This window comes from Sinocyclocheilus anshuiensis, unplaced genomic scaffold, assembly GCF_001515605.1.
Source record: "Sinocyclocheilus anshuiensis isolate Anshui unplaced genomic scaffold, SAMN03320099.WGS_v1.1 scaffold1831, whole genome shotgun sequence".
Classification (NCBI taxonomy): Eukaryota; Metazoa; Chordata; class Actinopteri; order Cypriniformes; family Cyprinidae; genus Sinocyclocheilus; species Sinocyclocheilus anshuiensis.
The window spans coordinates 184,184-210,911 of record NW_015551116.1 but is presented as its reverse complement, the minus strand read 5'-3'; the positions used below and the strand labels follow the sequence as shown (position 1 = coordinate 210,911).

The 26,728-nt window shown below is 41.9% G+C and overlaps 1 protein-coding gene across 1 annotated transcript in view; it reads left to right on the top strand.

The window, feature by feature from the left end:
• Positions 1–26,728, top strand: part of LOC107663002 (threonylcarbamoyladenosine tRNA methylthiotransferase-like) — a 240,386-nt gene that overhangs the window by 79,179 nt on the left and 134,479 nt on the right. Inside the window, exons 7-8 of the mRNA XM_016453136.1 lie at positions 11,813–11,912; positions 15,808–15,911. Coding sequence (XP_016308622.1) covers positions 11,813–11,912; positions 15,808–15,911 — 204 coding nt within the window. The remainder of the gene's footprint in view (positions 1–11,812; positions 11,913–15,807; positions 15,912–26,728) is intronic.

Here is a 26,728-nt window from a genome sequence, read left to right as displayed (position 1 = left end):
CACACACACACACACACACACACACACACACACACACACAAGCACCATCAGCTGTGAACTAGTTACTCAACATTTACAGTCAAGCTGCTCTTGAGAAACTATACTACATATTGCTAACAATCATTTAAAATATGTAATATTTATTTAAATATGTTGTTTATCTGGCAAAAAAAACAAACAAACATACAAACAGAAGGATAACGCATAACTGATACATTGATAATAAATGCAGCCAAAAAGATAGAAAATTCCGGTTTAAACATGATTTTCCATTTAGCTTCTGAAGTCATTCTTCTCCTCTGTTTATATGAAGGCGTTTAGAGGGAAGTGTGCTGATCAGTGGAGTCTGGAGTGTTTCTGTCGTATAATCACACGAGGCGTTCAGTCACTGGCTGGAAATGATTCAGAGCCGTTAGCTGTTGTAAACTGGCAGACCGCTCTTAAAATAAAGCTCGTGTTTGCATACGGCTGTAGTTACAGGTCAGATCTCTGACTTCATTTGCATTCATATGTGACGTTATCATCTCCTCAGTGTCAGTCTGTCTTTATTCGACTCCGGAGCCGCTTTTAATTTGCTTTCCGGCCCCTCTGACATCAGGCCTGACATTTGGAGGCTGTGCAGATAGAGAGCTCTTTGTGAGGTTTCTCTCTCGACTGGACGTCCCATCCGTCATCCAGCCTCTTATCGGGTGTCAGGCTCAGATCCTCATGCTACGCTCCCCTCCAGATCTGACACACGTTTACTCTGCCCCGGTACGAGTTATGTCAAGCTATTCATTAGTCTGTTTTTTTGATGAAAAAAGATGAAATGTAGTTGCATTAAATGCGTTAAGAAACCGTACAACTGCAGCAGCGGAGGACTATTATTCTGCTGCGTGAAACTGTGGAAGAACTGATGACGGCACGGTTTGATCTGCGGCTGACCAATCAGCAGAAAGGGGCGTTTAATTCCCGCCCACATGTAGAAATCGAATATTCAAGCTCTTTATTAATTTTTTTACCCCTGAACGAAAAACGAAAATTTAAGCTGAATTCTCGTTTTTCGTTTTTTTGGGGAAAAAAAACGAACAAAAAAGGAGCCATTTTTTCTTTTTCTTTTTTCTACTTTCAATATTAAATAAAAAAACGAATGATACACGGATTCAAAAAGCCTGATTCTTCTGTTTACATCACTAGAACAATGTCAACATCTCTGAATAACTGTGAATGTGATGGCGGTGTAAATTAGTGATTAGTTCAGCGGCGTATCGGGTGGCCATCGAGGACTGATTGAGTTGCTTCAGCAGATGGACACTGTGCCGTGAGTTTTGTTTTCAGCACCGTTTGCTAAGGATTATGGGAAGATGGAGTAGAAGAGCGCCGGGAACGCATCTAAAGTTTTTATCTTCACATGGATTCTTGCAAACGCTGCTCATGCCGTTAGATGCTGAGAAAGAGTGAGACGACAGTTGCAGACATGATCTTGACAAAGTCTGGTGTTACAGAGAGAGTCACTCGTCTGCAGCTCTTTCTGGCTCTGATCAGAGAGACGTGTCGTGAAAAACATTAGCTTATGGCTTTGGCTAGTTTAGCGAGTTCCCATTGGCTGCGCTCCAGTCCGGAGCAGCTGTGTCGTCAGTGATTCCTCACCGCTGCTGGAGCACGTTATGGAAGAGAGGCTAAATGAAACACCAGATGCATTTATTTCCACACAAGATGCATTTCCCTGTCGTTTCTGGGCAGACGAAGCATTCAGAGATGTTTAGGTAAAGAAACAGCAACAGTTCTGTGTGTATAAAACACATTTCACCATCTAACACCGGAGTCTCTTCATGTACAGCGATTGCAGTTGATGAGAATTCGACCTTGGATTGTCTCATTGAAATTCAGCTTCATTGGTTGTAATATCAGCCGTCTGTCTCCAGAGAGCTCCACAGAACTCCATTAACATTTAAATTCATTCGGACGTTCTTGAATGAATCTATTTCAGTTGTCACACATATTAAATGTATCTCTGTAGAATGCCGTTCGCATTGTGTTGGTGTTATATTTACACATCATAAATAATGCATCTTGCCTTTGGCTGCAGTCTGTGTGGAAACATGAAGCTAAAGACGGTTTGAGCTCCAGGCTTCACCTGACCTTCCTGGATCTTCTGAAACTCTGACCTCCTGAGCCTGAAAGCATGAAAACGGTGCACTTTTGAACCATTTTAGTCCATTGTAGTTGATCCTGAACAATAAATGAATTACAGAGATCAATTAAATGCTAACTGCAGTCCTGCGCTGGTGAACTGAACTGAGCTTGACCCAACACATGACTGTAACTATCAAGTATGTGTTTATGCTCAGGTTACGTTAAATAAATAATTAGTGCTGAACGGAATGATCAAAATCTCACGAGAGTAGTGATGTATAACACACGCACAGTTGTTGTTGCTGTTCTTTCTGTTTGCATGTGTTTACATGTATTTAGTATTAGCATGTTCTCCATCAGTAGTGAAAGGCAGAGTTCCACGTTTGCACCCTGGATTCATGTTTAGCATTCAGTTGGCATGCTGAGCGTTTAGCATCTATGAATAAAACTTCCTGCATTATTGTCTGGTTATCGATGCCCGTTCTTCGTTCGGTGAGCTGATCTCTGGCTCGTGAAGCGTCTGTCTGCTGGTCGTTCTGATGATGTAGAGCTCTGTCAGGCAGCAGGCGGAGGATGACCCGCTAGCGCTGACCCCTCTAGCCGCCGCGCACACCTGCCAGAGCGCTAACCTAGTTTAGCTGTGGCGGCGCTGCGGTTCGGCCTGCGGTCTGCACTCCTCTATTCCTCTTCTCTGTGTGGAGACACGTGGAGGCGGGACAGATGCTGCTCTGCTGCTTAAATCCCGAGTGATTGAAGAGCACTAGTTGGCCGTTACCACAAATCTGACAGATTAGCTAGTCTGCCTGTCTATAGCAGCCTCAGCGGATGGAAACAGCAGGACAATGCTGGAATCGTGCAGAATGACTCCAATAATAGTCTGTTTCTGCAACGAGACGTCGGTCTCCTGTCTGATGGACGTTCATGCCTCCTAACCAGCTTAAGTCTTCAACTGAACTTAATAATGTTGAGCTAATTATGTGTTTGCCCTGTTCTATCAAGGGTTTCTCCGTGTCCTTAGTTCTCTGAAGATCAGTGGTGGAAGAGAGAAGAGCTCCCATGATTGTTTTGTGTTTTTCTCAGCATCACACGATCTTAGCATGTTTGCGTGTGTTTGGTCTTGCCGTGTTTTGGTGTCCTCGCATGCGTAAACAAGGCCTGTCTTTACAGTCGCAGTCATTATTGTGCTGGAGTGTGAACGGAGGGCCGATCGCTGGCCTCTGGAGGAATCGCAGGATTCGTTTGTGTGTGAGTTTTAGTTGTTTTCTCCAGCTCGTTTATCAGAGGGTGTAATAATTACTCATGGTGGCATTTATCAGTGCAGTATGAGCTTGACTGGCCTGGACTCAACGTCCATCTAATGAGTCTTAAACCATCAGCAATAGTCTCGTTTAAAGGGGTGGTTGACTGTTTTTGTTTTTCTAGGCTTGATTGTGTTTATGGGGTGCAGTCTAACATGTGTTAATGCTTTCGTTTAAAAAAAAAAAAAAACATTATTTTGCACATAATTTACCTTTATTCTAAACCGCTCTGTTCCTTCTCATTTGAACGCTCTGATGATTTCCTGGTTTTATGAAGCCCCTCCCTTAGAAATACATGATGGGCTGAGATTGGTCAGCTGGCCCAGTGTGTTGTGATTGGCTAATCCGCCAGTGCAGTCCAGAAACGTCACGCCCCTCAGCTCAGAATGCGTTCCGGTTATATTGTAAACAATGATGTCGTCAATATTGCTTATCAATTGTTGCAATTTGTACTCTGTTACTTATAAATGTTACTGCTTATGTTAGCTTTTAATATACAGTTTTATCCTGATTAAAGCTTTAATACAGCACAACAGACGAATGTGCTTCCATGTTTAACGCTTCTCATAGCTATGTGAAAAATATCTGTCTGTCTATACACAAAGTGTATAATTGGAACAGTTTATTGGAGCTGACGAGATGATGATCAGAAGAGAGAGAGAGAGAGAGATGCAGAGCAGGGGACGCGAGGAACAGGATTAAGAACAACTGCTTTATTGATTTTGGAACTTGTGAATCCATTAGAATCGTTAGAAGACAGAATCACGATTCATATATGAATAGATGTTTTCGTGCACCCCTAGTTTTAACGGCATGGCAACAACTCTTCCTCTTCTCTACAGCAGCGCAACATAACCGGGTTGGTGACATCACAAACACAGAAATTTACATAAACCCCGCCTCCTTCGTTACATGTTCCCGGGGGTGGGGTTTATGTAAATTTCTGGGTTTGTGATGTCATGAACCCGGGAAGCAGCTCGTTGTAGTCCCTACGAGCCGTTTTGGTAGGCATTAAACTGCCAGAATTTTAAAAGACGATATCTCTGTTTGCACTGAACTTTCAGCGTCGTAACTTTGCAGATATTGTTTATGCTCAAACAGCAACATTACACACTAACTAACGTTAAAAAAGTGAAATCGCAATCAACCACCCCTTTAATGAAACTATGTGGCAGTTTGCAAAGTGTGAACTCTATATAACACACATGAATGAGTGGGAGTCAGGGCCGGAAATTAATGGGGGTTTGGGGCAACAGTACCACCAAAATGAACAAGAATGACTCCCAAACTCAAGATAAAGGGGCAAAAGTAAAAAATAAAAATAAAAAAACCCCTGCACAATAAGCTAAATATGTTATGGCTGTCATGCCCTATGACGTGCCCTTTCCCCCATACAGGAGCTGTTAGGATGCAGTGGATAATAGTGCGTCTGATTGTGCGTGTGAATTGAGTGTGTCGTGTGCGTTAGCGAGTGTTGAGGTCAGTAATTGGCTCTGAAGAAGCCTGTAACCTGATGTGTGGCTTTGTGAGATTGATGATATGATCTGTTTTGGTCTGTGTTGCTCAGGGCAGCAGAATGAATCTGAGCGTTAGGGATCTTCATCTCCGTCTCCATTTTTCAGGGATTATCTCACAATCCTGTTCAGTGGATTATTTATGTTCATTGTTTCCAGGGCCAAACAGTTTAGCTCATGCTGTTGGAAGTAGTTTCTCATGTGTTTGAGAAGAACTAGGGCAGCGTGTCTCTGTCTGTGCTGATGTAGATGAGCAGGTATTGGTGGTGTCTCCGCCGCTGGAGTCTCGTAGCGTGTGTGTCGTCCCCTGATGGTCGGGCCCCTGCTGACTCGGCCCTCGGGCCCCTGGAGGGTCGGCTGCTTCCTGAATGATTCTGCTGTCGGACGGCTCTATTCCCTGCGGTGATGCTGGATGACAGCAAACAATAGCTCTCGTCAGACTCGCGGCTGGCCTGGAAATACGAGGCGGTTATTCCTGCGGGTCGCCTGCCGTTATGAATGCGGTGGGCTTTCTTGTGAGATTGGGTCATGAACTCAGCACAGATGAAGGATTCTCCAGTCAGTCTGTGACGATGGCCACTGCCTCATCCAGCAGCTGCGGAGCGCGAACATCTACTGAGGACCGGCCGCTCGGTTCCCACTGGTAGAGAGGTGCTTCACTCGCAGGCCGTCTGGATGATCACTGGCTGCACGTTTGGTCAGCATGAGCTCTTACAGCGGTCATCCATCCTCTCCTAATGTTACAGTCTTCACAGTTCGGCTCTGCAGTGAAACACAGACGGGGAAACCAGCCATTCAAAGCCAATCCAAAGCTCTCTTTACTGAATCCACTAGCAAAGGCGATTTTATTTATTTACTACAAATAATATTAACAGTCTAATAATTTAAGTGCGAAGTTGAACAGTAAGATGAAGGTGAATGTGAGGACGTCTCCTCAGCTTTATCTACAGCAGCTACTTGAACTGAACCTGAAACGATGATTCGCATGATCAGTTTCATTTACTTGTGTTTGATTAGTCACCTAGTTCACATCTGAAAGATTGGATTTTCTCTGAAAATTCCCAGTCCTGCAACAAATTAGTATTCTTAGGTTTTTTTTTTTTTGGTTGATTTGTCAAGTCACCTTTATTTATATGGCACTTTATACTTTACAGATTGTTTCAAAGCAGCTTTACAGTGTTAAACAAGAAAATGTTTCAATGATGCAAACACAATTCAATTCTGCTGCAAAGCAGCTCTAAAAAGATGGCAACAGTCAGTTCATCGTTGATTCAGTGATGTCATCATCAGCTCAGTGTGTCACAAATTCTGTTTTACATTTTAATGATTTAATTTTAATAATGGTTTAATAAACACATATGATGAGATTTTATGGCAGGCACCTGTGACAGAGCTGTAATTGTGCTGATTGTTGTTTCTGGCTTCATGAAAGATGAAGGGAGGTGTTTGCTCTGCGCTGAGGCCCGCAGGTGTCTCTCTCATGCCAGCTGAGGGATGCTGGGATTGAGCGTGTGTGCAGTGGAGCGTGAGATGCGATCTGGCCTGTAAGTGTTCACTGGACTGTGGAGAATGACACTCATTAAGGGAAGAGATGCATCTGTGTGCAGGACAACAGGAACATGAGCAAATAATAATAATAATTTATAAGAATTCCTTACATGTATATAGCGCTTTTCTAGGCACTCAAAGCGCTTTACATTGTGAGGGGGATCTCCTTATTCACCAGCAGTGTGCAGCATCACCTGGATGAAGCGACGGCAGCATAGTGCTCCAGAACACACACCAGCTTACTGGTGGAGAGGAGACAGAGTGATGAAGCCAATCAGCAGATATGGGGATGGTTAGGAGGCCATGATGATCAGAGGCCAATGGGCAAATTTGGCCAGGATGCCGAGGTCACACCTCTACTCTTTTCGAAAGACATCCTGGGATTTTTAATGACCACAGAGAGTCAGGACCTCGGTTTAATGTCTCATCCGAAGGACGGTGCTTGTTGACAGCATAGTGTCCCCGTCACTACACTGGGGCGTTAGGACCCACACAGACCACAGGGTGAGCACCCCCTGCTGGCCTCACTAACACCTCTTCCAGCAGCACCTAGTTTTCCCAGGAGTCTCCCATCCACGTACTGACCAGCTCAACCCTGCTTAGTTTCAGTGGGCCACCAGTCTTGGGCTGCTGGACATATCACCCTGTAAGCACTGCTGCAAACACTGATTCGGTGCTCAGAGGAATTTGAGTGTTTCACACGTGATTGCAAGGCTCAACATTGAGGATTTTTTCTATTGGCCTGGATACACACATACATGCTTTTTTTGGACCCATATAACCTTGTATTCTAATAAATAAGCTTGTGACTCCAACATTTTAGACACCAGTGCAATTTTACAATTCTTGATTTCAATTTAGATACAATAGCAAAAACCAACCTAACTAATATAGTCCACACAAAACAAAAACTACATCATGGATTGATTAAAGAACATTTTGGGCCTCATCTTCAAGAGTTTTCTTCAAAACAAGAGGAGTGTGAGTGTTTGCTAATACACTGCCTGACGAAACTAACTTTAAACCGCTCTGAAAGTCACACATATAACACACCAATGAGTTTGTTCTGCCGTCGTCCCTTCAGGTCACCTGATCTGTGAGTGTTTCATTAATGTGTATGGATGTACAGTAAAGTGTATTTCACTGGAACATGCGGCTGTTTGTCAGGCCAACACTGACTCCAGATATCAGATATTATTTCAGGGTTATTATAAGAGCATTCGAGAGCTTTGGCACCGGCAGAAAAGTAGTAAGAGCTAAACCTGAACAAGTATGATGTGTTGGCGTGTGCTCTCAGCACGTTTCCAGGATCAGATCTCGGACGCTTGCGGATTACAGCCTCCACATCCACTTTAATTAACAGCCAACTTTCTGTTTTCCTCTCAGCGAACAAACGCTGCATCAACACTGATCACCAGCAGATTACTCTTCAATTATGAGATTACTGCGGGAAAACTGCTGGGAGATGCGAGGCGACGGTAAACATGCCGTTATGGAAAACCTGAGATTACTTCAGTGGCACAAACACGAAGAATACAGTGAAGACAAAGCTGTCAGCAAATGAAGCCTCACAGAGACGCTTGAATGTCCTCCGTTAGGGTTTGACCGTGCTGTTTGGGAGTAAGAGAGGAAAACACAACCCTGCACTGAGAGCATATAGAACTGAGCCAAACATCATTCAAGAGCTCTTTCTGCTTCAGTGTGATGTTTGCTGGATGGCAGGTCTCAGATCGGAGAGCAGCAACCAGAAGAGGTGTCCCGTTTTACCTCATGTTTTACTTTGGGCCATGCTCCAGGTGTCTGATGGGAGAAAATGGAATGGATTGTTTACAATCTGAGTCCCTTCTCGGCCCATGTGATCTGCTTGATCACTTGGACATGGATGTTGACGGTCCATTTATACGGCTTTGTCTTTTAGTCATTGGTTCCCAACTCAGCTGGAAACAGTCACATGCTGTTTCTGCTCAGCCTGCTCTGCTCTGGATAAAAGTTACTCTTTTAAACTGGGTCCAATTAATGGAGAAGAACATAATCCATCTCTCAGATTCCCTCCAGACATGGAAGACAAACCCAGCTCTTCGTTCATTCGTCTTTCAGTCTTTCAGACGGCTCTCGGTGAATCCTGCCCGAGGTTTTTCCTGTGTTTATGCAGTTGGTTGAGGTTGTTAATTTTCTTGTCATCAGATTATGAAAACCGAATCCTGTAGCTGTTTGATTCTTCAGTGATGTTCTGCAGAGGTTCTGAGTGTCGTAGCACTGCAGTGTGGATCAGTTTTTGTCTCATTCTGAAGCTTTTTCTCTCAGCCCAGTTGACTTTCCTCCGTCCTTCAAACACAATGATGAACTGCTGGCAGGGCTGTGAACCTCGCAGTTCAAACTTCTTTAATTACGTTCTTAAGTAAACCCCAAACAAGCCACCGTCTCACCGCGCTCCTGCGAGCTGTTATCACGTGTCTCATGGGTGTCTGCTCTGCTGGCGGGGGTCAGCGTAATTTAGCTGCGTCTCACTCGCTGGGGCTCAAATTAATAAATTGAGGGAGCGGGGAGCATCTGGGGAGCTCTCAGCATTGTCTTACTGTCACAGGACTGTTGAATAGGTAACAAAGAGTAAAGCGGGTTAGTCTCACCAGGGGCCCGTTAGTCCCGGCGCTGTGATGAAGTATATTGTCCGCATGTATCGCTGGCGTAATTAATGACAGGCGGATGCAGCCGCGGCGAGCGGCTTTCAGCAGAAGTAATTAAGAAATTATTTACTGCAGGTGTCTAATCAGGCCCTGATATTTTGTGCTGTCCGCGTGGAGAGAACAGAACCTGTGGAGCTTCATAAATGAGCCTGTTTATCAGTGTGAATGGAGCAGAACGTCCACAACCGGGTCTCGGCTCTGTTCTGACGGGTCGCAGGAGCGGAGAACAATGATGAATGCTAATGCTGAAACTGTGTATAGTTACGATAGCAGAATAAACAGAATTCAACAAGGAGGAGAAAACTCTTCCCGTATCTTCTGTTGTTAATGTCAGAGCTTGAGTGAATTAAACTCCATGCTGTGGTACAATCATTTTGCAGTTCATAGTTGTAATAAATAATACATCGTAACAGTGGATGTTATGGATAGTTTTTGTTTTACTTTTGTGCACTAAACGGTTGTAGTACTGTGTTAGCTCCCTCGATGTCCTGTATTTAATAGATGTCCTGTAGTCAAACCAATTGAGGAGCTCTACAAGCTTTGCATGTTCACCTGCACTTGCACTAGCTGGTATTGACAGATCTTGTGGTGTGTCATGAGAGAGGGTTTCTGAGGGTCCTAAAAAGTCTTGATTTGCCCTTCTTCAGATTAAGGAAGGCCTAAAAAGGTCTTAAATCAGAGCAGAAAGTCGTCAATTCATGAAGTCATGGCATTAAATGTTGCATGAGCTGAGGAAAAAATTAAAATGTTTCAATGCAAATATGTACTTGAGATGCAAAATGAACATGATGTTTCCCTTTGAATTAAGTTGATTTTTCTTAGCCCGTTGACATATTTGTTCTTGATTTAATCATAAACTCACTTAATTTTGATAAATTTCTCATAAAACCAGACAACTTTTAGTCTTTAGACGAGACAGAAATACTAAGAAGAGCATCACTTTTTGCAATGTGATCAGAAGGTACAGTAAAAGTTATTTCCATACTCTAGTGTTTGGGAAAAGAGATATTCAAGCCTTAAGCTTGCTTATTTATTTGTTTGTTTGTTTGTTTGTAAAATGGATTTAAAAGTAATAGAGAGCTGCCAAAGTTGTATTTTCAAACTGTGAAGTGTTGATAATACAAGACATTTACATGTAGAGATCATATTGATGTATTTTGTTCCATTTGAATTATTCCTTAGATTTTCTTTACTTGGTCTTAAAAAGGGTTTAAATTTACTTTCATCAGACCTGCAGAAACCCAGAGCTCCTGGTGATGGCAAGCGTCTTAAGATGCTGCGGTTGTTCCTGCGCTTGTTGATCTATCGATATTGAAATCATGCAGCACCTGCATTAATAACCAGTGATGCACCGAATGCTGTAGATCTGCTCAAATGTGCATGAATCTCAGCTCAGACGGGACGTGTGGATGAAAGCATCTGGTGCTAGCATGATGAACGCAGAGAAAGAACGGCCCTCGGATTCTGTAACATGACTGAAATACACTTCAAACCCTTCAAGCGCTGCACTTACTGCGTCAGCCATCTCTGTTCATTATCTCTCGCTCTATTACTACTGAGGCAACATTCTCCTGGAATTGTGTAAGGCAGGACTTCAAGTAAATAGATTACCCAGAATGCTGCCTGTGCCTCTGTGATAGGTCAGGGGTGTTCGGAGGTAGACGTGGGTTGGTTTAATGTGAAAGCTCTGTGTAGGACGGCGAGCCCACTGGGGTACGGTGAGTTTGATCCATGTTACTGGGCTCGTTTCACATTAAAAATGCAATAGGTGATTGTCTTCAGAAACATTTTTTGTTATGCTGGTTGAAAGTCTCTTCACATCCCTATAGCAATCTTTAAAGGTATAGTTCACCCAAAAATGAAAATGTGATGTTTATCTGCTTACCCCCAGGGCATCCAAGATGTAGGTGACTTTGTTTCTTCAGTAGAACACAAACTGAGATTTTTAACTCAAACCGTTGCAGTCTGTCAGTCTTATAATGGAAGTGAATGAGAGTCACGGCTTTGAGAGTAAAAGAAAAACATACACAAACAAAACCAAATTAAACCCTGCGGCTCGAGACAATACACTGATGTGTAAAGACACAAAACGATTGGTCTGTGCAAGAAACTGAACAGTATTTATATCGTTTTTTACCTCTGATGCACTGCAATGTCTGATCTGTCCTGAGCGCGTCCTCAACAGCCGGCGCTTGACGCGTCTTCTTGCTTTACAGCGGATCGCAGACTTATAAGTGCATTACCGCCACCTATCTCTCAAATGGACCATTGACACTCTATCTACAATCTCAATTAGGAGTGCCAATCCCTTTAAGTTAAGTGGTCTAAATGTATTTATATGTATTTATATATTCTGTGGAAGGCGTAGGACCAAGAAATATTCGTCCAATCAAAACACTCGTTCCGAGCATTTTGATTGACTTTCCTATCTGCCTCAGATATGTATTTGCATACCTCTGCACACCCTGTTTGTTCACGTATGCTGTGCAGACAGAGAGAGAATGGCAGGCAAACATCAAAAACCTGATCTTCCTTCCTGGTATTGTAGTACTTCTACTAACTGTACTATAAAGTTTTCTCACCGGTGAATGACACATGATGTATTGTAGTAATGTTGTCTCTGGTCATCTGGTCTTGATATTTAATCTTCTAGTTCCCTTTGAAATAATAAAGCCTTCCCATAGTCACATGCAATCCATGGAGGATCAGCGTTTAGCTGTTGGGCTTGTGAAGTTAGAGGAATATGTCTCACTGTGAGTTTCAATTGTTCATACAACCAGAAGCTCTTTTTCCTCCATGACTAAGACGGCTAACTGTGACTGTATCAACATGTAATATTGTTGATGAAAAATTAGACTGAGGTATAGTTTAAAAAATAAATACGCTATATCCATGCGTTTGCGCTGTTTGCTGCGACTAAATCTGCCATCAGATCTCCTCAGTGATTAATTAATGATACAGACATGATCTCTACTGAATTATTTGTGACTGATGCTGAATAAATGTGCTTATGCACCTCTGTGCCACAATACAAAGGCTTTTTGTTGTTGTTTTAATAGAAATACATGGATATAATTTGTAATTATTGAAATTAATATCAGGAATGTCACTGCTTTTGCTTTTTACCAGTTTTTCTAATGTAGATAGTGTGTTTATATTTCGGATAATATAATCAATCAGGAAACGATGAGATCAATAAAGCATGTGTTTGAGTCTACATTCTTTTGATTTGTGCTTATAGGTGAAAGTGCAAGAATTCTGATTCTCAAATGACAACAATCATGATCAGTAATCGCTATTATTATTTTGAGAATAATAATTGTGATTATCAGAATGCAGAATGACTAAAATATGACTAAGTGTGCACTTGCTGAAACTAGACTAAAATTCCCAGACTTTGAAAAAACTTGGCTAAAAAAACAAAAACAAAACAACTATGATAAAATAAAATTTGATATGGTCAAAACTAAAAATGACATTTGACACAGGACTAAGATGAAGACTAAAAAAAAACAGCTGACAAAATTAACACTAATGAAGGCGGTAGATTGGAGCAAATATCACCATGTTCAGTAGTGTTTACACATGCAGTTGTGTGTTTGTTAAACCTGTGTTTCAGCGAAACATCTCCAGCTTTAGGAGCGGTAATGAGGCTCCACAGACGCGTCTCTAGCTCAGCACTTTCGCGGAGTTGCTGGAGGGGAGGCGATGCTGGCTGCTGTTCTCTAATGATGCTCCTTGCGGCAGTCCAGCGTTTTGAACTCTCTCCTCTGAGCTCCTGGACGGTCCTGACTCCCCGGCAGAGATCTGGTCCGGAAGGGGCTTCATCAACAGCGCTGATGAAAGGCGAGACGCGCTCGAGGCTCAGAGCTCCCGTCCAGTCGGCTCTCGGTGGAGCTCATTCAGCAAACAAACAGCAAAAAGTCCTGCCAGACACTTATTGATCGGCGTTCTGAAACGCATAGACAACAGACTCTTTACCTCTCAGCCAAACGTGTGCAAGAAAACAACAAACTTAAGCTAAAGTGAGGCTTTGACTTTAATTGGTGCTGTTTTCTGCGTTTTGCTGTTGTCTGGCCCAGTGAGGAGTAAAGCGGTGGACCCCGTTCATTCTGCTGGAGTCTGTCTGTGAGTGTGATGCTTTTAATTCAGTCAAGTCACCTTTATTTATGTAGCGCTTTATACAATACTGATTATGTTAGTTAATTGTGTTAAAGCAGCTTTAGTGTCAACAGGAAAATAGTTTGTCAATAATGCAAGAGGACAATAACAGTCATTTTCCAGATAAAGTCAGTTCATTGATGATTCAGTGATGTCATCATCCAGTTCAGCTCCAATAGTGTCTGTGCAATCAGTCAAGTGTCCCCAATTAAGGAAGCCAGAGGCGACAGCGGCAAGGAACCAAAACTCCATCGGTGACAGAATGGAGAAAAAACCTTTGGAGAAACCAGGCTCAGTCGGGGGGCCAGTTCTCCTCTGGCCAGACGAAACCAGCAGTTCAATTCCAGGCTGCAGCAAAGTCAGATTGTGCAGAGGACTCATCTGGTTCCTGTGGTCTTGTCCCGGTGGTCGTCTGAGACCAGGTCTTTACAGGGGATCTGTATCTGGGGCTCGTCAAGTTGTCCTGGTCTCCGCTGATATTCAGGGCTGTAGGGAAGGATTGCTATCAAATAGCACACATAGGTTCCTAACTGATGACGAAGAATTTACAGAGCAGCCAACAAGTGTTAGACAGCGTTTTAGGTTGTTACATGCAGAGGATTTTGGTCCATTAAATAAAACCTCTGTTTTTGTTTTTGTTTTTAATTTAGCAGTAGGAAATTGAGTAATCCAGTTTATTTCGACTGTTCATTCCGTTAGTTTTTCAAATTGGTATGTTTCGCCGGGCTGCGAAGAAATATAAAGCCGAGTATCTTCAGCATAACCGTGAAAGCTAACACCGTGTTTCCTGATGATATCTCCCAAGGGTAACATGTAAAGTGTGAAAAGTAATGGCCCTAGTACTGAGCCTTGAGGTACTCCATACTGCACTCCATACTCTATATGATACCTCTTCATTCACTGCTACGAATTGATGGCGGTCAAGGCTGCAGCAAAGTCACATTGTGCAGAGGACTCATCTGGTTCCTGTGGTCTTGTCCCGGTGGTCGTCTGAGACCAGGTCTTTACAGGGGATCTGTATCTGGGGCTCGTCAAGTTGTCCTGGTCTCCGCTGATATTCAGGGCTGTAGGGGTCCTCTCTAGGTGCTGATCCACCATCTGGGCTGGATACGAACTGGATCTGGTGGCTGCGGTGACCTCGGAATAAAAGAGAATCAGACTAATATTAGCGTAGATGCCATTCTTCTAATTAAATAAAACCTCTGTTTTTGTTTTTGTTTTTAATTTAGCAGTAGGAAATTGAGTAATCCAGTTTATTTCGACTGTTCATTCCGTTAGTTTTTCAAATTGGTATGTTTCGCCGGGCTGCGAAGAAATATAAAGCCGAGTATCTTCAGCATAACCGTGAAAGCTAACACCGTGTTTCCTGATGATATCTCCCAAGGGTAACATGTAAAGTGTGAAAAGTAATGGCCCTAGTACTGAGCCTTGAGGTACTCCATACTGCACTCCATACTCTATATGATACCTCTTCATTCACTGCTACGAATTGATGGCGGTCATATAAGTACAATTTGAACCATGCTAATGCACTTCCTCTAATGCCATCATAATTTTCTAGTCTATTCAAAAGAATGTTGTGGTCGATAATGTCAAACGCAGTGCTAAGATCCAGTAGCACTAATAGAGAGATACAACCACGATCAGATGATAAGAGCAGGTCATTTGTAACTCTAATGAGAGCAGTCTCAGTCTTAGTTTCAGTCCTGTATCAAATGTTCTTTTTAGTCAGCCTATCCTGTTCTTTTAGTCAAGTTTTAGTTGAGTGAAAGTCTGAGGATTTTAGTCTAGTACAATTGAGATCATGTTTGGATTCATTACAGTTCATCAGTGAGAAGGTCTGATGGAAGATTTAGTCGCAGCAAACAGCGCAAAAAGCCATGTGAATGAACACACACTGCCTGTATGACACTTTCATCAGTAATTATGTGCCCACTGGATGCAACAAATGCCTCGTTTGTAATGGGTTTTATTGGCGTTGTCTCATCGTGCCGGGACACTACATAACAGTATGGTGAGGGGCGTAACATTTCCGTCACACACTTGAGGTATTCAGCCAATCACAACGCACTGGATAGCTGGCCAATCAGAGCACACCTCACTTTTCAGACCGATGAGCTTTGTAAAAATCGACGCGTTTCAGAAAGGCGGGGCATAGAGGAGAAACAATAATGTATAGTATGTGGAAAATAATGTGTTTTTTTAACCTTAAACCGCATAAACACATTTCATTACACCAAATACACAACATAATGTTATTTTTAGCAACATCATATGACCCCTTTAATGTTCCTTAAAGTAAGTTCATTGTCTTTATGCAAAGCAAAGCTTCTGTTGGTTTTGTTAGTTAAATATGACCTGCACAGGAGGTTCATCTGGACCGCCAATCCTCTCAGTGTTCAGACATGTTGATATCTGTCACACTTATCAGTGCGTATGTATCGCTCCTGATGTTTATGATCCTCTCTTTCTCTCCCTGTCCCACAGCTGTCTGAACGCTTGCACATACTGCAAAACCAAACACGCCAGAGGAGATCTGGCCAGTTACCCCATCGAGGAGCTGGTGGAGAGAGCCCGACAGTCCTTCCAGGGTGAGTCTGACCTCTGACCCCTGACCCCTGACCCCGACCAACACCCTTCAGTGTCTGATGATCCATATCATATGTCCTGAAGTCAGAGTGACCCTCACAGCATACGAACGTCTGTCTAACATTTACTCTAGTGCTAAATGAAACGCACAAGTTGAGTAAGTGTTTAGTTTTAGTAATACTCGAGTAAGCCAGTGCTTTTTTGACTAACTGAAGATCATCAGCTGCCAGAGATCAGCGTAAAATCGCTTCTGTTATTTTCCACAGCCAATCAGCCAATGATTCCTCTCAGCCAATCAGAAGCTCAGCCATTTGTGTGTCATGCTGTTTTATTTGTGCAAACTCCTGTAATGATGGGGTTATTTGTGATGATGTTGCAGTGTAACATTAAGCCACATGGTGAATGATTGCAAAGCACTAGTTATTTGGACACACGTTTCCTCATAGGATGAATTTGGTGCCAGTGTCTGTATGAAAGCGATGAAACTACATGCCAACATAATGCCGCTGATTATGTGAATGTAGTTTTGTTTGGAATGTGCTGTTGTTTGCGTTCGTCTCCAATCTCCTGTCATGTTTCACGCAGAACACTCCCTAGAGCAGATCAATGGGTAATATGGCAACGCTGCTAAATACACTCGCATTCATACAGCATTTTGTTTTTTATGATCGTGATGACCGCTTTCCATAACCAAACCGACACCTGCACATTTCAGAAAAGCTGTATGAACAGAACCGCACTGGTCAGCTAGTTATATAATGTGTGAGCACATGTCAATTGTGCCGAAACTTCCTGGTGTTGTGGACATGGCTGTGTTTGATGCTGCCATTATGCTGAGCTGAGTGAGAATACGGTTGTGACTTCAGCTGTTCGTTCATACAGATATGTATTCAAGCAGCTGAATGAACAACGCATTTGAAGACTCACACCTGTGAGGAAAGACTGTCAGACGCAGTCACACATTGACTGAACATCATGGAGATGCACTTCCTTTTATTTATTTATTTATTATTTATTTTTGTAAAGTAATATTTTGAAAAATTGTTTGACAAAAGTGTTGAAAGGTTAATTGCAAAAGTTATGGTTAATATTTGTTGGTAAATTAAAGGATTAATTGACTAATCAGAAAATAATTGATAGCTTAAAGGCTAAATTAATCCGGTTATGATGGTCAATCAGTCGATCATCTAGATAAAGTCAGCTGGACGTGTCAGGCTCATCAATGTTCGTCAGGAGGCTGTTATTGGTCAGCTGTCGCAGCAGCAGCACTTTTGCTCCACACTTTCCTCATGTTGACTGAATCTGACAGAAACCACAGTCTGCTGTGTGTGTGTGTGTGTGCACGACACAGAGCCGTGTGATCAACAAGCGTGTGCACTATTGCATATTAAACTGATGCTTCAAGTTACCTGTTACTAAAAGGAATTTAGAATGTGTATATAATATAAAAGTAATATTAATGCAATATTAAAGGATATTTTGTGAAGATATTCATACGTAGGTGCTGTATATTTGTGTGCAGTAAGTGTGTGAGCAGAAGCCTGTAGTTTCTGGAGCTCATGAATCACACGGAGTGTGTGCAGACGTTTGTCACTAGAGCATGACACTTGCTGAATTAAAACACAGTGTCGTGTCATTAGACTGGATATTCACTCATAAGACAGCTGAGCTCATGCCACAGCCAGACAAACTCATGATGCTATTAATAATGTCCTAAATGTGTCTGTTCCCGTGCATCATACTGTGCATGCCTTGAGTCGACTTGAGCTGATGTTCTTCTAAATCTCCTCCTGAACCAGCGCCGAATGCTGATGCTCAGCCGTGTCACCAAACGGAGGATTTATTTCATTTTGCACTGAACTCTGAGCAGATTTCTATGGCTTTATTCAAATCTGATTTGGTTTCAGAGCAGCGGGTCTGAGTGATGTGAGCAGAGATCTTCTGACCGCCACGGCTGAGGTTTCATATCGCTGTCAGCAGACCGGTTTATTTCATTCAGTAAAGAATCATTATGTGTTGCTCTGAGACACTTCTGCTGTGGCTTTAAAAATGACTTATGGCAAGCCGCAAAAACAGACAATACTGTGTCTTAAGATGCAAGTCAATTAATATTAACTTCAATATCAATATCAATATCACATTTGCAGTCGTGCTGATATTCTGTAAAAACAGCACTCTTTCTCATGTGATATGTTATAAATATTAAAAACATTCATACAGGGGTGTTTTCCCTCTAATTTGGTGGGTGTTTTCGCCCCAAGCTACTGTTAATGCTTGTCTTTAATTACCGTGGTTAATTACACTGGCCTTCTGTGTGTTAAGATTCCCATCAGCAGCAATAGATTCATTGATTCTTCTTTGCTCAATCTGAGACTTCAAAACCTCATTCACTGCAGATCTTCATGAATTCATCAATCAGACCATCTGATCTGAGATACAGTCAGTTTTTACTGAAAGTGATTGCTGTCCCAGAAAAACCGTGAATGGATAGATTCATAATGTTTCAAACTTCTGGCCTTCAGCTCTTTGGGAAAATAGATAAATGCATTGGTTTGGTTGGAATCCCCTTGATCTAGATTGGTAGTTTTTGGGAGGGAAGGTTGGTTGTGTAGAATCAGGGATGTGAGCTTCAGTCTGAACCTGATCCTGATCTCATCTTAGACTTCCAGTGAGAATATATTAGTCAGGCCAGCTGAATCGAACGACTCCTGAAACACAGTTACACACTAAACTCTGTCGCTGCTCCTTTCAATACTGCATCAGTTCTTAATGCTTCTAAATTAGATTAGACCCACATGTTTCCTGTGATTTTCTCAACATAAAACACGTCTGTACTTATGCTGAATCTCAGAAACAGACCCGAGTCCAGTGCTGGATGGACCAGAGTGATTCATCTAGAATCAAGGCTGATTTGTGTTGTTCCCTCTTTCTGGCTTCTACTTCATGATCTACATCAGATTTCTTAATCAGCTGTTTAACTGTTGCACAGATGTTGTTTTGTGGTCGTTGTCTGTCTGTTCACTCTCTCTAGTTCTTCTCTCTAGTTGTCTTCCCGTAATAGTGAACATATGGTGAACATTAGGGTTCGACTGAGTTTGATCCTCCTGGTCTTGATGATATCTGCTGCTCTTCCAGTCCTCACTTTCAAGGTGATATTTGCAGGAGGATTATTGATCACAGCGGTAAGCGCCGGCTAAGACAAACATATCGACAGCATGTGAAACAACCTTTCCACTGATATGGCCATTAAAGAAGTTATCATTTATTTAGTGCTACTCATTTATTCATGATCATTTGTAAGCCAGCCGGACATCAAGAAGGCCGCATTAAGAATGAGTTTGATCTAGGGATGCACGATATTAGATTTTTCCAAAATTTTTCTAATAATTTTGGCCGATACCGATATATATATATATATATATATATATACCTTTGTTTTGAAACAACACCAGGTCTCTCCTGTGCGGAAATCTTTTTTGTTTAAATTTTGGTTAGTTTTGAGCAAAAACTTATTTGTTAGAAGTAATACACTTTTATTAAAGTTATTTTTTAATAAGAGTACATTGAAAGCCTTGAAAATAACTAATAAAATCAATCTCTGCTGTGTTTTTTTTTTCTTCTCCTCAGGCAGATGCAGTTGAAACCTTAACATTTTATTTGTGGGTTTAACATTAATAGATGGTCTAAAGCAAAAGAGCTGTAAAAAAAAAACTTTTAGAGCTCCTTATATTTACATTTTCATAATCCATTTGAAAAAATATATTAAATATTACTGAATAAATCTGTATATATCAAATATTTAATTTACAAGTGTCATGTTTGTGATTTTTATTCATGTAAGCTATAACTTCTGACGTTTAAGTCAAAATAGACGTGTAATTTTATTACATTGATACTGCTTTATTTATTCAGAAACACAAGTATCTTAATGTTATTTGTGTATTTTACTTTCATTTTATTACAAGTAGGCCAACAGCGCCCCCTCGGTAAATAAAACGCCTTTCCAGACACGCTAGAAACTGTTGACTCTCTCTCCAAAACAGTGAATCTAGTCATCATTCAGGCAAAAGTTTGCTTCAAGAATGACGTGCTGCTGACGTGATCTCATCACTATCACACCCGAGCACATGCGAGCTCTCCGTCTTATGGGCAAGGCATATCGGCATTTTTTTTGATACCGATGTTTACATTTTAAGCCTTTATCGACCGATAACGTTCCGATAATATCGTGCATCCCTAGTTTGATGTGACTGGTTATCAGGAACGAGTCCTGCATACGGTGCTGTTGAATGAGCTCAGGAGGATTGTGAGACCGTCGACTACATCAGACTCGATGAGTGGAAATCAGTTCTTCAGGAGCGAGAGCAGCGTGAGTGGATCCGTTAGTCCTGTTTGTGCGCTCTGGTCTGTCGGCTCACCATGAGCTCCACTGAGTCCAGGACGAGCAGTAAGAACGCTGTTACGCTGTAGAGCTCGTCTGTGGACGTGAGACTGATGAGATCTAGAAGGCTAATCAAGGTCCAAAGGCTTCAGCGTGAACCCGACGGCGAGTCCAGCGAGGTTCAGACCGGGTGAAGTGTTTCTCTGGTCGGCTGTGTTTACTCGTCATCTGGGCTCTTAGCAGTAAATGATGGGCCTCAGCCTGCAGACACCTCCAGATGTTCTCCAGCTGCCGCGGTGTTTTACACTGTCAGACACATTCAGGAACGTTCACACGGGCGTCCAGAAGACTAACCACAGGTGTAGAAAATCACTTAACTATCTCAATCATCCTCTAACCACAAACACACACAATACTGACTGTCTTCATCTTCAGCGCTGCATCTAGTAGTTCTGGTTGCTGTTCAAACCCAACAATCTTCTGTTAATAAAATGTTTAGTAAATGTTTGTGTGGACACGTCTAGAGTCTGCTGTTCAGTACACTACTGAGTGCTGGAACTGAGGAGCACCTGTATGTGTGGAAGAGTCATAATTAGACACAAACATACCTGTAAAATATGTGTGAGTGTGTGTGTGTGTGTGTGTGTGTGTGTGTGTGTGTGTGTGAGTGTGGAGCAGCACATCTGTGGCAGAGGTGAACCGAGGGCTCTCGGTGGGCCAGTCAGTAAATATTTGAGAGCAAATTTCATTAACGCTGGCCGCATTCATGTAGCTCCAGCGTAGCTCTGTTTGTGAACTTCAGACTGAGATTGTTTAACCCTCTCTAAGATCAGCACACACACACACACACACACACACACACATGCATACACACTGCTAATATAAGTGAGCTGCAGAACATTCTTCATCCATTATTTCTGTCATTTTAGGGCATCTTGTTTTCACTTTGACACACTTGTGACACTTGGAGGAGGTGTAATGTTTCGATGTTAAGTACTTTCACTGTCACAGTGTAATATTCAGCATTAGTGTAAGACAGACATTGGTAGGTCGAGGAACAGGAGATGCTTCAGCTTCTGTTATGATGCCATGAGCCGGACCTGAGTCCTCAGACATTCTCGCCGGCCTGTGCTGATGCAGGTTTCACATCCCTGTGTGTGTGTCCAGCTGAAGCAGGCCAGAAGCACTGCGGTCACACTGAGCCCTTTTCAGTCCTGATCCAGTTACATTGTAATGCATCGTGACGTCTTGAATCGTGATGTGTGTCCTGACGTGAATTGAGGGGCCGCTGTCCCGTGACTGTTGAAACTGTAATGAACCTCTGCCCTGCAAGAACAAAACACGGAAGAACACGCCTCCCTCCAGTTTCAATTACACGCCAGCACAGTGAACACGGAGTAGTGCACTCTTTCATCAATACTCCGGGGCGTTTGTCCCGCCGCTGGCATCCCTCGGTGCTGTCCGATGCAGTGGCTCAGAACATGCGCTGACAGGAACATGTATTCATTAGAGCTGAAGGAAGACGGATGGATGCGGTTCTGTTTGGAGGGTCTGTATCTCAGCTGCTGCTGGACGCTTTGAGCTCCTGAGTGTTGATGTGTTGGGCCGCAGATCTTGTTTTTTGCAGGAGATCCCAGTGTGTTCTTGTGAGTGTGTGAAGGAGGTCCATCTCGCTGTCCTGCTGGTTCAGTGATGTCAGTAACTCACGTGTAGTTTGTCAAAGTTTCTCTCTCATTGTGCATCAGCTCGGCTACCAAAACTGACCTCCGCAGACTCGAGAGGATAGTCTGGACTGCTGGTACACCCCTCCCCACTCTCCAAGAACTGTACTCATGCAGAGCGAGCAGAAGGGCTGGCAGAATCGCATCCAGCACACTCCCCGTTTGAACTGCTGTCGTCTGCTCGACGCTACAGAGCACTGCGCACCAGAGCAGTTTCTTCCCTCAGGCAATCCATCTCATCAACACTTAACTTGACAATAAACATGTAGCACACAACACTATTTATACATTTATTTAACACACATACTTATTTACATTCCCTTGCATTTGTACATAACATACCTGTACACACTTCTAATACCATCTTGTCTATTTTGTATATTGTATTTTTTTTCTTTAGATATTTTTGTATATTGTTATTCCCTATTCACTTATTCTGTTTTTATTCTTTTTATTATCTGTGTCTTGTCTTGTCACTGTCATTCTGTTGCGCTGTGGAGCTTCTGTCATCAAAACAAATTCCTCGTATGTGTAAACATACCTGGCAATAAAGCTCATTCTTTCTGATAATATATATTTTCATATTCATTATATGTGCCTTATGTGTTCACTGGAAGTTTCTTTAACCAAGACAAACTTCTTGTGTGTCTAAGCATGCTTGGCGGCACATCTCGTTCTGATTCTGAGATGATGTGCGTGCGTCTTCTGATGCTTGACTTCCTCTGTTGTTCTCCTGTCAAGTCCCACAAGTTTCTCTCCCAGCATCATATCTATCCCTCCCAGCGTCACTGTGTGTTAGTGGGTTGATTCTCTTCAGTTGTAGCTTTGTTCTGTGTTCTTCCCTCTCGTCACGCTCTCTCTCAAGCCGTGTGAACGTGCTCCCGCTCTTTTGGTGAACTGGCTGCAGTCATTGTGTGCTGAAGCCACAGATCCAGGAGCATGTCACAGCAGAACAATCAGAGAGTGGTGTGTCTGTCCTCCGTTCCTCCCGCTGTGGTGGTGTGTTGAGTGGGCCGCTCGTCTCGCAGCAGGCTGATCGTGGATGTTGTGGTAATTCCATCTCTGCCAGGTGGCCCTCGAGTGTCTGCTGCAGGTGAAGCCTCTCCAAACACACCTGATTCTCCTGGCCTGCTCACTGCTGTCCCTCTCGTTCACGCTCCTATCGCTCATTTCCCCAGAACTATTGAGATCTGAGAGCTCTTGTGGGAACTCCTTCAGAATGCACCATTCATCTGACTGAACCAGTGTCTTCTGTTTCACTGCCAGTCATTTAGCTATAACACACTTTGTTTGTTGTTGCATTTGCTATCTTATCTTTTAATTTTATTGGATAGTGGAGAGAGGACAGGGCGTGAACGGCAGAACAGCATTGGAAATGTCAGCACTGGATGGTGATACAGTACATGAGAATCCTGAAACCAGTGACCAGGGTCAGAAATGAACCAGGATTTAGGGTGAACACACCACCAAAATTAGTAAAAATGCTCCAAATTTGAGATATGACAACAAAACGTGCCTGTATGAGTTTGTTTAATGTTAATGACATATCACGTAATCAAAAGTGCTTGTTTTCCTGAATATCAGCATTATTGCAAATGTGATTTTGATTTTGTACAAATGACTTACGTTTTGGAAACTGTATTGTCTGTTTTTGCTTTATTTTGCAAACTAAAATAGTTCCAAACAGCCACAGCAGAACCGTTAATCCGTTACTGGATTTTGATCAGTAACAGCCACTGTTATAATTGTATGCTAATTGAATATATTGAAAAAAAAACTGTCCCTTTGCTGGAAAAGTTAACTTCTGTCTTCTTGCTGTAAGCAAGACAATAGTGTCATTATTCAGCTCCAGTCAGTTCAGTGTGGATTCAGTTCAGTATCTGTAATTCATCAGTTATAAATCAAGTTGAATTCTATGGTAAGCAGCTCAGATCAGCGGAGGACCAGAGTGTGTTTGTGATCTGTGAATTCTGGGCTCATATCTGATCTTCTCTCTGAACTGCAGTGTCGTCCTGTAAAACTCTTCCTGTGTGTGTGTGACGTGATGCAAACAAACATAAGATGATTTGCATGAATAGATTGCACTGATGATGCTGTGACAGACACATGGCAGCGCATCTGCTCACTCTCTCTCTCTCTCTCTCTCTCTCTCTGTCTGTCATCAGTTCAGGGCCGTTGAGGTTGGTGTGACACACTTCTGCTCTGTGAACTCTCATCTTCACCTTCACCTCATTTCTCAGTTCTGCGGCTCATCTGCACGTCTGCTCTCTCTTACGCTGTCATTCTTTTTTTGTTCCTCTCGTGTTTGTGAGGTTGGGTTTTTTTATTTATATCATATTCAGTAGTACATACATTAAACAGGAATATAATCAGTAGTGACAGATCTATTTATTTATTTATTATGGCAAGCAGTACATGGTAATGTTGTACTTTTATGTAGTATCATGCATATTAAATACAGTACATGAGTGTGGCTGTTCAGCAGTTACACACACACACACACACACACACACACACACAAACGGGAAAAAAAATCCGTGTCTGTGTGTTACTGTGTGAGTGTTTGTAGTGAGAAGCGTGTGCAGGATGTGTTCGTCATTAGAGGGAATCCCATTCACGCGTGTTTTTGTTTACTCAACAAGTGTTTGTTTACATTGGGGTTGTTTGTGTGTGTGTGTGTGTGTCTGTTTGTGCGTGTGTGTGTGTGTGTGTGTGTGTGTTCGCGCTCGCTTTGAGAAGCCTGTGTGAAACGTGATTTAGCGCCACCCATCATGGATGTGTGAACTAGATCTTCAGACACACACACACACTCACACTCAGACAAAGCAGTGTTTCTCTGAGGTCTTGTTCTCCAAACACAGACTGACTGAACTGTCTGAACCCAAACTGATCCAAATCTTGACCAGACCAGATCAGACTGGACTCAACACAAAGAGAAAATACAGAAACCTACAGAGATCATTCTGTCATCACTTACTCTTCATCATGAATCCTGAATCTGAGTTGGTTTGTGAGCCAAGTGAATCTCTGTTGAGTCTGTAATCATGCTTGAGATGATGATGATGATGATGATGATGGTGATGCTGCAGGAATAACACAACAGGCTCAGTTCTAGGATAGCATGACAGTATTATCTTGCAGTGGTTAGTTAAACTTGATTCCATTCATCACTCACAGGTGTTTGATTGAATTAAAAAGAAATGTTTGCAAATTCAGAATGATTCACTTAGAATCCTAATGAAATTATTCAAATGCATTTAAACTTTTTTTTTTTTTTAGTATTGCACTAAAAGTGATTTAAAAGGCAACATTAAATATGTTGTATGTGCAGTTGAGGTATTAAGGTTGAACTTGAAGAATGTAAAAAAATAAATAATAATAAAAAAATAAATAAAAATCGAGGAGTATTCATGAAAATTGCTTTATTTAGTACTGAATATTTGTAATAAGCCATTTCCTATAACAGACAAATATTTTGACAACATATTCACTGAATTCATACAAATGAAGCCGTTCAAAGATTTACATATGCTTGATTCTTAAAAGCTGTAAATGTTCACTGATACTCGAGATGAAAACCTACAAAAGAGGATGACTTATGAAGATCTTGTTTTCTTTCTTTCTTTCTTTCTTTCTGACTGATCTGAACAAAAAGAGATTCAGTGTACTGATCAACTATCTCAAAATATATAAACAATTTTAATTCATTCGTGTAAGAACACACAGTATAGACCAATTCAGAGTAGACGTCACAGTTACGTCACTTGCAGCTGCGCGCGCATAGTGGTTGCAGAAAAACACTGGGAACAAGTAGACGTTTAAATGGACATACTATGGATGAAAACTGCTATGATTACTCTACTTTTAAAGCATAAATTTGATTTAAACAATAGGTCTACATAAAATTCACATATGCATTTCATAGGGGACGTATTGTATTAGCCCTACAGTTACAGCATGAAATATTATTTAAACCTTACTATTAACATTTTTACATAACATTTATTTACTTTATCTCAAAATTCTGACTTTTTTTTCTTACAAATACAAGTTTATATCTCCTAATTCGGACTTTATAACTCGACTTAACTCAAAACTAGCGAGTCTGTCAAATCTGAGGGGAAAAAAGCCAGAAGAGCCGAGGGGAAAAGAGAGAATGACGAGTTGTTTTTCCTTATTAGAATTGTGAAATATAATCTCGGAATTGCGAGAATAAAGTCAGAATTTTGAAATATCAAATCAAATTTACCTTTTTTTTAATTCTTTTATTCCATGGCTCCATAGACTGCCGCTTGAAAACCGTCATTTTCTGCCTCCAGATAGGCTCCGCCCACAAACACCTTCATCCCTGTTTCGGATCTGTAAGACTATCCTACTCTCTAACGTCAATTTCGTTGAATAACAGTGCTTATCGCTGGGTGACAAGGTCTTGTAATATGCGGAGAACATTTTGAAAATGACATCTAATCAATATAATCTATAATCTTTTTAAACCTAACTAGTTTGTGCCGTATCCGTGTAATTCTCTAGCCGTAAAGGCTATCTTTCCCGGGTTTTCTGCAACCATGATGCGCGCGCATCCTGAATGTTTACAAACCTATAATTGGTCTATAGGTTGAACTGCTCCATTTGTGTGTATTCAACTTACTTTTTTTGTTTTTAAAAAAAGCAACATGCAATTTATTAACCCTTTTATTTAGATTAATTTTTAAAATTT